The sequence below is a fragment of the Squalius cephalus genome (genome assembly GCF_949319135.1).
Source record: "Squalius cephalus genome assembly, chromosome: 4".
NCBI classification, from domain to species: Eukaryota; Metazoa; Chordata; class Actinopteri; order Cypriniformes; family Leuciscidae; genus Squalius; species Squalius cephalus.
Genome location: NC_137125.1, coordinates 7972157 through 7987211, shown reverse-complemented (window position 1 = coordinate 7987211; position 15055 = coordinate 7972157). Strand labels below are relative to the sequence as shown.

The window sequence follows — 15055 nt, the reverse complement described above, 5'->3', positions numbered from 1 at the left end:
ACCTCCCCAAATACAATGGGGAGAAATATATATTTTTTATTATTATTATTTCACTCTAATGCCCAAACTATATAAGACAATTACTTTATAAGTTAATACAATTTAAAATATCGTCCTTTTTAACATAAATCATTACAATTTGTATACCTTTAGTCTGTCTGTGGGTTTGCAAATATTTAACCAATAAGAGGTATTAAAAAGAGCTTGTGACCAATTTTCGTAACTCCATTGTCTCCTTAAACTGTCTGTTGAAAAGGCTCAGTAAGTTAATTCTTATTGGTGGGTTGTGAATTATTGACAGTCGTAACTTAGTCCCGCCCCCAGAGTTTGACGCAACTGGTTATGTTTCGCTTGAAAGCTGTGGAGGGCTTGTGTGTATTCAAGCCATAGATGAGTGTGCGTAACTTTGAAAGTAAGTTTAATTTCCACATATACCGTCTTTAATCTTGTTTATATTGCTATTTGTTGTATTATGTGTTGAAACGTTCTGATGTTGAGTGTTTTCGGATTTCCTTGTGACTGTGCATTATCTTTGCACGTGTGTTCCGGTGCGCGCTGTATAAGTGAAATAACGATAACGACTCATATTTTCCATATGTTTACTTTAGTGTTTACACTTTACAGATGTTATTAAGCCATAATTATGTGGATTGTGAAGATTACACTCGATTGAGATATGGTTATAAGACGATAGTCACGTGTATATAAATAGTCAATTGTTTACATTTATAGCCATGTATCCTCACGCGTTTATTATTTTTGAGTGAAATGTTTATCATTTATTACTGTAAACTGATTATTTATATTTCTGTTTTTATTATAGAAACCACACTCACACACCCTTAATATCACATGCATCTTTTCATGCTTCGCACTAAGTATGTTGATGACTTGAACCTACGATTAAAAACAGTGATTGGACTTTTGGACTTTTGTGCATTCTTACCGATGCCCCGTGATGATCCGAACCAGTCAATACAGTCCAGAAACCTACTTAACACTGTCAGTTAAACCTCTTAACTCCGTCCCATCTCTATCGTGAAAAACAGGGGAAAAAACGAGCGGCCACATAGCTACAATAATCTTCATAACCTTTAAGATGATGAAAGTGTGACGGACTGACTGCCTCAGATGCAACCGTTCTAATGACGAAAAAACAACATTCACTGGACAAAAACTTGTCAACTTCATTTGAGCTTGATTTTGGTAAAGTTTATAGTGACACATGCAAGTAATATGATCACATTAAGTGTTTTTTTTCCTCATTTCCTTTCAAAGTAGCAGTTTTGGTAATGCACACCGCATTTGAGGGCCCCAATTTGATTTTGCCTATGTCACAATATGAGGTAAATCTGGCCATGTTTATATTCATACTAAGCCATATCCAATTGTCTCAAACATTTATTGATAGTATTGATAGAATCTGTTGTGATAGATTCAGATCTTACATTTAAAGGTGAACTAAGTAACTTTTTTACCTTAACTGAACAGCTTCAGAGTCATTGGAATGGTTATATTACTTATTTCGGGTTGAATGGTGGTCGTTTCGCACCCCCCTGGTGCCCGTGAGCGGAAAATCCGCACTTGCAACTTTGAGCCGGCGGGCCGCCGGCCACCGCGTCAGGAAGTATCGCGTGATATCAGGTCTCGCGATGTAAACAATTGCTTTACGGCCAAAAGAAATCTGCTAAAATGCTGTCATTATTGCGCTCCCTCACGCTGTCCGAACCCGAATGAAGAAGACGTTTTAAAGAATATCCCATCTGCTTTGATGTCGTTGATCTACTAGCCTCTGGTGTCTGAGAATCGCCAACGAGTTTTTACAACAGTGTTGTCAAATATCTATTCCGAAGCTGTGGGGGGAGCTCTAGAGAGAAACCTGCGAGCAAAAAGCGAGAATACAGCGAAGAAATCCCGAAACTACTGAGCCCCGCTTTAAAGGAATACTCCACCGTATTTTCATATTAAACTATGTTATTCCCTTAACTAAGACGAGTTGATACATACCTCTCTCGTCTCAGTGCGTGCACTCAATCGCTCTGTCTTGCGCGAAACTTTTTTAGCACTTAGCTTAGCCCAGTTCATTCAATATGGGCCAAGCAGAGAAGCAACAAAACACCTTGACATTTTCCCTATTTAAATACAGTTACTCGAGTAGTGTAACTCGACCTAGGACGGTGACACAAAACAAAACGTTGCGCTTTTCTAAGCGTGTAAAATGGATAACTATATTGTATGGCGGAATACCATAGCAAGTGCTTGGAAGCACTTCGACTTCGGCGCAGTAATATCTTCACTAGAGGGAGCGGGAGCCGGTGAGAGGATTTTTCACGAGTGAAGATATTACTGCGCCGAAGTCGAAGTGCTTCCAAGCACTTGCTATGGTATTCCGCCATACAATATAGTTATCCATTTTACACGCTTAGAAAAGCGCAACGTTTTGTTTTGTGTCACCGTCCTAGGTCGAGTTACACTACTCGAGTAACTGTATTTAAATAGGGAAAACGTCAAGGTGTTTTGTTGCTTCTCTGCTTGGCACCTATTGAATGAACTGGGCTAAGCTAAGTGCTAAAAAAGTTTCGCGCAAGACAGAGCGATTTAGTGCACGCACTGAGACGAGAGAGGTATGTATCAACTCGTCTTAGTTAAGGGAATAACATAGTTTAATATGAAAATACGGTGGAGTATTCCTTTAACAGTCATATCAAAGCGGTCACCAAACAGCATTCTATCATTTAAAAAAATATATCTAGAATCAAAGGCTTGATGTCTAAAAAAAGACCAAGAGCTCATCCATGCTTTTATCTCTAGTAGGGTTGACTACTGTAACTGTTCTCCCAAAAAAGACTGTAAAACAGCTGCAGCTTTTTCAGAATGCTGCTGCTAGAATGTTAACCAGGACTAGGAGAACAGAGCACATTACTCCGGTTCTTAAAACTTTGCATTGGCTTCCAGTCAGTTACAGAATAGATTTCAAAGTGGTGCTTTTAGTTTATAAATCGCTGAATGGTTTAGGACCTGAGTATATTTCTGATATGTTTGAAGAATATAAACCGAGCGGGACTCTTAGATCTATGAACACAGGTCAGCTAGTTGAGCCCAGAGTCCGAACTAAACATGGAGAAGCTGTGTTTAACACTTATGCAGTACACAACTGGAATAAACTACCAGAAGATCTTAGACGTGCCCCAAACGTGTCGATTTTTAATTCTAGGTTAAAAACATTTCTTTTTTCACGTGCTTATGACTGAGAACTTATACTTAATCACACTGTTCAACCTTACAGCTTCCTACGTTTTTTATTTTTTTATATGTATTCTTTTGTATTTTGTATTATAAATGTTATTATTTATTTTTTGTAAAGCACACTGAATTGCGTCAATGTATGAATTGTGCTATAAAAATAAATTTGCTTGCTTGCTTGCTAGAATTTAGGAAGAGATTGCTAGCCAACTTGTGGGTATCATTGTTTCATAAAATTGCCATTTGGCATGTGGTGTAAATTTTGAACCCTGGCTGAGATGTTCATGGTGTCCCGTACACAGCCACTAGATGGTGCTACTAGCCTTCAGTGCTATCAGAAGCAAACCATGCATGAAATGGATGTATTTGAAAAGCGTGGGTCATACTTCTCAACTCTGACAATACGGATATCTGTATGAATCTGGAAAAAATCCCATTCCTGCAAATGTTGTTTTTGTCTCTTGTTCTTGTATTCCACTGAGAGCAGATGCCACATTCTTTGACAAAATCATTTATTGTGATAGTATTTCATTAATTATTTTACAAACATTTACCTCAGTATCTTCAGCTGACAGTTTGGACTCTTTAGTCCATCAGAAAGAAGCTTCACTCCTGAATCCTGCAGGTCATTGTTACTCAGGTCCAGCTCTTTCAGGACACAGTTTGAGGATTGTAGAGCTGAAGACAAACTCTCACAACACTGAGCAGTGAGATTACATGTGGGAAATCTGAAGAAGAAAAACACAATGTAATTGCATACAGAATACATCTTAGACGTTGGGATATTTAATAATTAACTTATTGTTAAAAAATAAAGTATTTTAACTCAAACCTCAGTATTTCCAGCTGAGAGTTTGGACTCTTCAGTCCATCAGAAAGAAGCTTCACTCCAGAATCCTGCAGGTCATTGTTACTCAGGTCCAGCTCTTTCAGAAAGATGTTTGAGGATTGAAGAACTGATGATAAACTCTCACAGCACTGAGCAGTGAGATTACATGTGGGAAATCTGAAGAAGAAAAACACAATGTAATTGCATACAGAATAAATCTTAGCAGTGAGATATTTAATAATTAACTCGTTGCTATAAAATAAAGTATTTTAACTCAAACCTCAGTATTTCCAGCTGAGAGTTTGGACTCTTCAGTCCATCAGAAAGAAGCTTCACTCCAGAATCCTGCAGGTCATTGTTACTCAGGTCCAGCTCTCTCAGAAAGATGTTTGAGGATTGAAGAGCTGATGATAAACTCTCACAGGACTGAGCTGTGAGATTACAGCTATGAAGCCTGTGGAGAGAAGAAACAAAAATAATGCAATAGTAATTCTTCTTAGGTAGGGTTTATAATAATTTGGAAAAACCTTGTAACCTTGATGTAAGCAATAGGGATGCACTTATACCGATACCAGTATCGTTACCGGGCCTGATACTGCGCTTGGGTACTCGTACTCAAAAACATTTTTTGGGGGGTTGCATGCTCTTGATTGCTGATCGTTCACTCAGCACACTTGTCATGGACTAAAACTAAATCGTATATTTAAATAAAACATGAACTGTTAGCTGCTTTATGTATAACAAATGGTTCCGGAAATTATTACAGGACGTTTGCAAGTCAAGACTTTTCATGAACGCAAACATCCAAAGCGTACGCACTTAACACTGTTTGCTGCTGTCTCAGACAACGCGTGAATACTGAATTTAATTCTTTTTCACATCTTGCGCTTGTACGGATGAATTCACACAAAATTATGTAAAAACGCCCGTCTTGGTGAGTATCCTAGTAAACATAGTCAGTTATATCTCAAGTGAACGTAGACAGTATATTCATATGGGATCTGTGCATTCGGTCATAAAGGGGCAGCAGTCTAATAAACTTTCTGGTGTGTTTTAATGTTAATCAAACAATAAAGGACACTGCTCTAGAATGAATACCTTTTGTAACTTTGTAAAGATCCATCTATATTTAATGTATACAAGCAATAAAAAAGCAGTGTTATTTCACATTTGATTGCTTTATTTAAATGTCTGTACCTGAAAACTATTGACCTAGCCTACCTGAAAAACTCTAAAACACTGTTTATTTCATTTGTGGCCTTTCTTTGTTCTTTTTGTGCTATTTGTAATTTGATTATTTGTTCTTATTTTATTATTGACTGCTTACTTGTCCTTAAAGGATTAGTTCACTTTCAAAAAAAGTTTTGCTGATAATTTACTCATCCTGATGTCAAGATGTCCATGTCTTTGTTTCTTCAGTCGAAAAGAAATTAAGGGTTTTGAGGAAAACATTCCAGGATTTTTCTCCATTTAATGAACTTCAATGGCAACCAATGGTTTGAAGGTTCAAATGTCCGTCTCAATGCAGCTTCAAAGTCTCAACACGATCCCAGTCGAGAAATAAGGGTCTTATCTAACGAAACAATGTTATTTTCTAAAATACATATACTTATAAATATATAAATATATATAATATGTGTATATATATTTTTTAACCACAAATGCTCATCGTGTACCATCTCTGAGATGCATTGGAAAGGTCACGCGTCACATCATCTAAGTTATTTGTCTGTTTACTCCGGTTCATAAAGGTAGAGAAGGGTGAAAAATTCCATCTCATTTTCTCCTCCAACTTCAAAATCATCCTATATGTTTGTTTTGAATTTATTATTATCATTATTTGTATTTTTTTCACGACCTTTCCAACGTGATGCCGTAATACGTGGCGTATCTCAGAGATGGTGCAAGATGGGCATTTGTGGTTAAAAAGTATATGGGTCAATGACGTGACGGGTCATTTTTTTGTCAAAAGGCCTTAATAATAATAAAAAAACAAATATATAACATCCAAAGTATGTAAGGTCTCCTGATCTCTTTTACTGAATCCAAAAGGTTTTAATTATATTTTACTACATATAAAGGTATTTGAAAGATTTTGAAGTGTCAAAAGGTCATTCGGTTTAACCGTCCGAAGGCCAATACAGCAATTTCATTTGTGATTAAAATATATTAAAATTTAATAAATTTATATATTTTTTATTCTGGCATGATTTTATAACATTATATATCAACATAGTGCAAAATGGTATTACAATTATGTGTAGAAGTCATTGCTTTGTTATGAGAAAGAATGTCCGGAAAAATTATTTTCATTGATGTTATTCAGAGTAACCAATATAAAGGGCTCCATTTTGGATCAAGTCATGTGGTCAATATTATGTGACAGGATGTGACATCATTCAGACACCTGCAAAGGACCGCATGGTTGTGAAGCAAAGTAATTAACTCTCTCTTAACTATTAGAAAAATTCATGTTTTCACTTGCTCATACACATGTCCCCACATATCAGGTCATTCGGAACAACCGCTATAAAACATGGATAATGTTGTAATATTTTAAAAACTTTTACTAAATATAAAATGTTTGATTGTCCTTTTGGTAGCTAGCTAACTAACAAGCTAGGCAGCTAGATATCAGCCTGTTAGCATGAATGAAGATTTTGTCATTCGTTATAACCAAAAGTGTCATTCGGTTAAACCGAAATTTTGGTTATAACGAATGACTTACTGGTTGTATCGAATGACAGCAATGTATGTTGGTCATATTTGTACATATCTGGAATAAATAAATACAACATTTTATTAATAGAAAATGTGCAGAGTATGTGCAGAGTATATTATTATAAAATTTAAAATATAATTTTGACTGAATTTTGACCTTTTTATAGATTTATAATTATATCACTTCTGGGCAAGGATCAATGCTGATCCTTGTTCAAAAAGAACAGATGCTCGCCAAAAGAAGGGAAAGGTATCATTTGTTTTTATTATTTATATTATTATATTCAATAATATAGGTGCCTGAAAGTACCTCATAGACATACTATGGTGAAGGGAATGCCCAAAAAACCTGGATTGTGCATGTTTATCCTACTATGGTAAATTGCATAGGGATTTTGTATTGAACATGATTTTGCAGCACAGTGTCATAGAGACAAGGGGGTGGGCTCATTTTACTCAGGCAATCAATCAGTCTTTCAAGATCATCATGAAGCCATTAAGCCACACCCTAGCGACCATTAAGAGCACCCTAGCAACTGTTTACATAGACTGCCATTATAAAAGGCCCAGAAGGATATCTTTGCAGCACATTAGCCGCGTTTCCACCGCAGGAACTTTCCCCAGGAACTAGGAACTTTGGGCTGGTACTCGATGTGTTTACACCGCAGGAACCAGGGTCTAAATGAAGTTCCGGGTAAATATTTGCCCCTCCGATAGTCCCTGCTCACGAGGTAGTACTTTTTCAAAGTTCAGGAACTTTCAGGGGTGGGACTTGTGCGCTGCACAAGCTGATTGGTTGTGTTCACGCCGCATTTTGGTTGGATGACTCCACGCAGCATTTTCTTTATTTTTAACCTCCCTTTTAAAAAGTGGCTTCATGCAGTAAAGTTGTCTGTCTGCAAATATGGAATTTAATAAAAAAAACTGGGGGACTGGCGACGAGTTTCAGGCTTTATTATTTGGGTATTTGTGGAAGAGGAAACTTTCTGCGCGTTCGTCACAGCCATCTCACGGCCAATGTCCGCAATAGCTGATAACATACAATTTTATATCTAACGTTAGCATTACGAGCTCTGAACACGCTTTATCAGTGCTCGTCTCTTTTCTGCCACAGCTTTTAATATTAAGTCATTATGTTTACACATTGTCATCTATTGCAAGGCAAACCATGTTACAAATTTACTATAACAGGATTGAAATAGCGCATTGAGGTTGGTAACAAACAACTATTTACAAGACTGTCACTATTTATGATTGATAGACGGGGTTCAGGCTTTTTTTAAGAGTATTTGCGCAAAAGGAAATTTTTGCGCGTTCGTCCCAGTCATCTCACAACGTACCTTGTCTAATTTTATACGCATACGAGCTTTCTGAACACGCTTTAGTATCAGTGCTCGTCTATTTTGTTATGTTAATTAGCCTACCTCGTTAGTAAACCAATAACTGCAGCACAGTTTGAATCTCCTCCATACTTATAAATGTGGCGCTCAAAACTGATTACTGTCCGTCGCAGACTGGGAGGAGCAGTTGCGCGCAGTTTACCTTCCCGGTACTTTAGACCGCGGTGTAAACGCAGAAAGCAACCGGTCTGGGGCAAAAAAAGGTTCCTGGGAAAAAAGTTCCTGGGACAAATTGTTCCGGGTAATTTCGGTGGAAAAGCGGCTATTGTCTTAGAGACAAGGAGGTGGGCTAATTTTACTCAGGCAACCAATCAGTCTCTCAGGATCATTGTGAAGCTATCAAGCCACGCCCTAGCAACCATTAAGAGCACCCTAGCAACCCAAACAGAGAGGGATATCTTCGAATCTGAAAATTTTTCATGAATTTATAGCCTAGCAGCTCATTGTTTAACAATTTAAACACTTGTTCCAAGACCAATTAAATGCTTTAATGTTTTAGGGCCCTATCTTGCACCCAGCGCAATTGACTTTGTACACCGACGCATGTATCATTCTTATTTTGCACCCGACGCACGCAGACTTTTCCCTCCACAGACGCACGTCGTTAAATAAGGGAATGAACTTGCGCTCCCGGGGGCGGTTCAGCGAAAAGAGGAGGCGTGTTCCGGCACAAACGTTCCCTGGTTCTATTTTGCAGTTCCAGAAAACAATTCCGCCACAGACCAGGAGAAACCTAGTCTAAAGTCAGTGGCGCGTTGCGCATGTTATTCATATGCTATTTTAAGGGCGCATGCTTGGCCATAATCAATGTAGCGTGTGCACATCTACACAGAAGCAGCAGTTCTCATTTTTGCAAATCATACATTATTACAAGAAAAAATATTAACACACGAGGGAAATCATTGTTGTGTCCATGAAGATGCGAAAAAATAGGCATAAATCTAGCTTACACATTTACCCAAATTATTTTACGCCTGTTTAACCGAAGCTAATTTGGGTGTGTTTCTCCCATCCCCATACAATGTCACTTCTCTGTGTTTTACGGCCCTGATGAGAACGTCGGTCTCCTCGGCTGTGAACCGCTCCTGGCGTGCGTCTGGCAAATCCACCATTATAATAGCAATCCGCCATGGAAAAAGCGCGTCTGAACTTAAAGGGAATGTGAGATGTCGCTCTGATTTCACGTTACGCCCAAACCACACCTATGAATAATGAAGCTACTTCAGACCAACCCATTTTAGATTTGCGTCGGGCGCAAGAGTCATTTATCCCGTCGGTATAATAGCAACAGCGCCCGAAATCCACACACAAAGTTACTTGCGTTTCGCGTTTGATACTTGCGTTTAAGATCGTTAAAATAGGGCCCTTAATGTTTTAAAGGTCCCATTCCATGGATTATTTTTATTATTTTATAATGTTTCCAGGGGTGCCCTTATAATGTTAGTATGTTTTTTAGATCAAAAATTGTTATAATTTAGAAATAAAAGGCATATTTCCTAGCCTGATTTCATTCCCTGGTTTGAACACTCTGTTTGAAGGGGCGTGTCTGCTGTGAGACTTCAGTGTAAACGCCCTCTGCTGTGATTGGCTGACATGCTTGCATATGAAATATCTGGCATTACATGTGGAACTATCTGGAAAACTTTTACTATTACAGCTATTATACGTTTTTACTATTACAGCTATCTGGATTAACGAATCATGAGAAGTTTTTTAAGTATTTAGATCTATTACCATCACATAAAAGGTTGCAGTGATGAGCACTGAGCAGATGACAGTCTGTTGATCGTGTGAAAGATCTTATCATTGCAACGCAGTTTCTGCACTATCACTAATGATTTCACCAATGCAAACATGAGGCATATAAATACAGTAAGAGCTTCGTTGTGCAGTGTAACAGCGTCATTGAATTCATAACGAGTTTTGGCAAGTGTCCAGATAAACTCGCGCTGTGTGATTGACAGCTTGGGCGATTGGAAAGGGATTGTTCTTTGATCGCTTTCTGTATATTAATCACAGTTTAAGTTAGATTATTTTCATCCTACTAAGAGAAACGATGTGAAGTTGATCGCTACTTCCATATTAAATCACTACTTACCGCTTGCTGGAATATAGTTGAAATAGTCCCCTTCGTCAGTATGAGACGCTGAGAGAAGTCTGCTTGATATTATTCCAGGTTAGAAAAACAGTCCGTGGTGAAATGGACAGAGCAAACTAACAACTTCGAATTAAACTTTTGCGGTATCCGATTATAGATAAACATCAACCACGTCTGTTGACATTTCGCCATCAATACGCCTGTGTTCCTGTGGGCGGAGGTTACGGTTCTAGTGACATCATTAAAGCAGGATGTAGAGGGGTGTGGTCCAATCGAGCCGTTTTTTGTAGTCAACTTCTGTTAAATAAAATATCTCGCTTGGCATTGAACTTTGAGCTTTATAATTTTACAGATATTATTTATACTCTAACAACAACATTACACACTAACTAAAGTTTGAAACATGGGATCACATAGAACGGGACCTTTAATTAATATAATTTGCGATATGAGTTATATGTTCATTCCAATATCAAAATGTTGGATATCAAAATGTTTTAATGTTTGAAGTACATTTTACATTAATAGCCTATTATATTAACAATATTGTTAATATATATTAACAATAAAATGTGCTTTTGAAGCTATTTGTGTCTGTTTATTGTCTTAAATATTCATAATGTCAAGGGCAGCAGACATGGTCATTCGGTATAACCGGCCTTGGTCATTCGGTAAAACCGATATAGTAAATATTTAAATGGAATAATATTGTTTTTAATAACTAAAGGAACTACAATAATACAAATATAAAGCAGATAAGGCTCTTTTTTTTTACATTTCCCCTTTTCTCCTTTTTTTTTACATTTCCCCTTTTCTCCTTTTCCTGTGCAATGATTTACTTGAATATGTTGGAGTGTTTAGAGTAGTCCAATAAAATGATTACATTTATGAGATCAGTGATCATTAAGTTGGCTTGGGAAAGCCAACTTACTGAAATCCTATTTAAACTTCTTCTTCTTCTTCTTCTTCTTCTTCTTCTTCTTCTTTTTCTGACCGCAAATTTTGGGACACTAACTCCTCCTAGACCGTTCAAGCTACATACTCCAAACTCGGGTCAGACCTTCATACTGTTCTGACTTGGTGTGCTATATCTTTTCAGACTGGTTTGAGTTACGGTTTTCTTAAAAATTAATATTAAAAATCATAAAAATCCCATAGACTTTCATTGCAGACTGCTCAAATTGAGCCAAGACTACGGTAGCCCATTAGTGTACAAGCCAAAATCTCAAATCTAAATTCTCTGAAGCCCTAGACTCAATTAAACTACCATTATCTATCTATCTATCTATCTATCTATCTATCTATCTATCTATCTATCTATCTAGCTTCAAACCTTATCTATCCATCTATCTATCTATCTATCTTCAAACCTTATCTATCTATCTATCTATCTATCTATCTATCTATCTATCTATCTATCTATCTATCTTCAAACCATATCTATCTATCTATCTATCTATCTATCTATCTATCTATCTATCTATCTATCTTCAAACCTTATCTATCCATCTATCTATCTTCAAACGTTTTCTATCTATCCATCTATCTATCTATCTATCTAACTTATCAATCTGTCTTTCTTTCTAACTAATCTATCTATCTTTCTAACTAACTTATCGATCTTTCTTTCTTTCTTACTAATCTATCTATCGTTCTAACTAACTTATCTATCTTTCTTTCTAACTAACCTATCTTACTTTCTTTCTTTCTTTCTTACTAATCTTTCTATCTATCTATCTTTCTTTCTTTCTAACTAATCTATCTTTCTAACTAACTTATATTTCTTTCTAACTAATCTATCTATCTTTCTAACTAACTTATCTATCTTTTTCTTTCTTTCTTACTAATCTATCTATCTTTCTAACTAACATATCTATCTTTCTTTCTTACTAATCTATCTATCTTTCTAACTAACTTATCTATCTTTCTTTCTTACTAATACATCTTTCTTTCTTTTTAACTAATCTTTCTATCTTTCTAACTAATCTATCTATCTTTCTAACTAATCTATCTTTCTTTCTTACTAATACATCTTTCTTTCTTTTTAACTAATCTTTCTATCTTTCTATCTAATCTATCTATCTTTTTAACTAACTTATCTATCTATCTTTCTTACTAATCTATCTATCTTTCTAACTAACTTATCTATCTTTCTTTCTCACTAATCTATATATCTATCTTTCTAACTAAGTAATCTCTTTCTTTCTTTCTTTCTTTCTTTCTTACTAATCTTTCTATCTTTCTAACTAACTTATATTTCTTTCTAACTAATCTATATTTCTAACTAACTTATCTATCTTTTTTCTTTCTTTCTTACTAATCTATCTATCTTTCTAACTAACATATCTATCTTTCTTTCTTACTAATCTATCTATCTTTCTAACTAACTTATCTATCTTTCTTTCTTACTAATCCATCTTTCTTTCTTTTTAACTAATCTTTCTATCTTTCTAACTAATCTATCTTTCTAACTAACGTATCTTTCTTTCTTAACTAATCTATTTTTTTAACTAACTTATCTATCTATCTTTCTTACTAATCTATCTTTCTAACTAACTTATCTATCTTTCTTTCTAACTAATCTATCTATCTTTCTAAGTAATCTCTTTCTTTCTTTCTTTCTTTCTTTCTTTCTCTTTTTAACTAATCTATCTATCTTTCTAACTAACTTATCTATCTTTGTTTCTAACTAATCTATCTTTCTAACTAACTTATCTTTCTTTCTAACTAATCTGTCTATCTTTCTAACTAACTAACTAACTAACTAATCTATCTTTATTTCTTACTAATATATCTATCTTTCTAACTAATCTATCTCTCTTTCTTTCTAACTAATCAGTCTTTCCCTCTTTCTTTCTTTCTTTCTTTCTAACTAATCATACTTTCTAACAAATCAATTTAACTAATCTAACTAATCTATCTTTCTAACTAACGTATCTTTCTTTCTTAACTAATCTATTTTTTTTTAACTAACTTATCTATCTATCTTTCTTACTAATCTATCTTTCTAACTAACTTATCTATCTTTCTTTCTAACTAATCTATCTATCTTTCTAACTAAGTAATCTCTTTCTTTCTTTCTTTCTTTCTTTCTTTCTTTCTTTCTCTTTTTAACTAATCTAGCTATCTTTCTAACTAACTTATCTATCTTTCTTTCTTTCTAACTAATCTATCTATCTTTCTAACTAACTTATCTATCTTTTTTTTTCTTTCTAACTAATCTATCTATCTTTCTAACTAACTTATCTATCTTTGTTTCTAACTAATCTATCTTTCTAACTAACTTATCTTTCTTTCTAACTAATCTGTCTATCTTTCTAACTAACTAACTAACTAACCTATCTTTATTTCTTACTAATATATCTATCTTTCTAACTAATCTATCTCTCTTTCTTTCTAACTAATCAGTCTTTCCCTCTTTCTTTCTTTCTTTCTTTCTAACTAATCTTTCTTTCTAACTAATCATACTTTCTAACAAATCAATTTAACTAATCTATCTATCTTTTTAACTAACTTATCTATCTTTCTTTCTTACTAATCTATCTATCTTTCTAACTAACTTATCTATCTTTGTTTCTTACTAATCTATCTATCTTTCTAACTAACTTATCTATCTTTATTTATTTCTTACTAATCTATCTATCTTTCTAACTAACTAAATAATCTATCTTTCTTTCTTTCTTTCTAACTAACTTATCTATCTTTCTTCCTTTCTAACTAATATATCTATCTTTCTAACTAACTTATCTATCTTTCTTTCTTTCTTTCTTTCTAACTAATCTATCTATCTTTCTTTCTTTCTAACTAATCTATCTATCTTTCTAACTAACTAATCAATATTTCTTTCTTTCTTTCTTTCTAACTATTCTTTCTTTCTAACTAATTAATATTTTATCTTTCTTTCTTTCTTTCTAACTAATCTTTCTTTCTAACTAATTAATATTTTATCTTTCTTTCTTTCTAACTAATCTTTTCTTTCTTTCTTTCTTTCTTTCTTTCTTTCTTTCTAACTAATCTTTTCTTTCTTTCTTTCTTTCTTTCTTTCTAACTAATTCATCTTTCTTTTCTTTCTTTCTTTCTTTCTTTCTAACTAATCTTTTTACTTTCTTTCTTTCTTTCTTTCTTTCTTTCTTTCTTTCGAACTAATTAATCTTTTTTCTTTCTTTCTTTCTTTCTTTCTTTCTTTCTAACTAATCTTTTTACTTTCTTTCTTTCTGTCTTTCTTTCGAAGTAATTAATCTTCTTTCTTTCTTTCTTTCTTTCTTTCTTTCTAACTAATCTTTTTACTTTTTCTTTCTTTCTTTCTTTCTTTCTTTCTTTCTTTCTTTCTTTGTTTCTAACTAATCTTTTCTTTCTTTCTTTCTTTCTTTCTTTCTTTCTTTCTTTCTAACTAATTAATCTTTTTCCTTTCTTTCTTTCTTTCTTTCTAACTAATTAATCTTTTTTCTTTCTTTCTTTTTCTTTCTTTCTAACTAATCTTCTTTCTTTCTTTCTTTCTTTCTTTCTTTCTAACTAATCTTTTTACTTTCTTTCTTTCTCTTTATTTCTAACTAATCTTTCTTTCTTTCTTTCTTTCTAACTAATCTTTTTTTTCTTTCTTTCTTTCTTTCTCTTTCTTTCTTTCTTTCTTTCTTTCGAACTAATTAATCTTTTTTCTTTCTTTCTTTCTTTCTTTCTTTCTTTCTTTCTTTCTAACTAATCTTTTTACTTTCTTTCTTTCTGTCTTTCTTTCGAAGTAATTAATCTTCTTTCTTTCTTTCTTTC

At 34.3% G+C, this 15055-nt stretch overlaps 1 protein-coding gene across 1 annotated transcript in view; it reads right to left on the bottom strand.

The window, feature by feature from the left end:
- LOC307156972 (uncharacterized protein) overlaps positions 1–15055 on the bottom strand; it is a gene marked incomplete at its 3' end in the record, with an annotated part of 98486 nt that overhangs the window by 36114 nt on the left and 47317 nt on the right. The window contains exons 5-7 of the mRNA XM_079868701.1: positions 4353–4526; positions 4076–4249; positions 3798–3971 (exon numbers count right to left, since the gene is read on the bottom strand). Coding sequence (XP_079724827.1) covers positions 3798–3971; positions 4076–4249; positions 4353–4526 — 522 coding nt within the window. The remainder of the gene's footprint in view (positions 1–3797; positions 3972–4075; positions 4250–4352; positions 4527–15055) is intronic.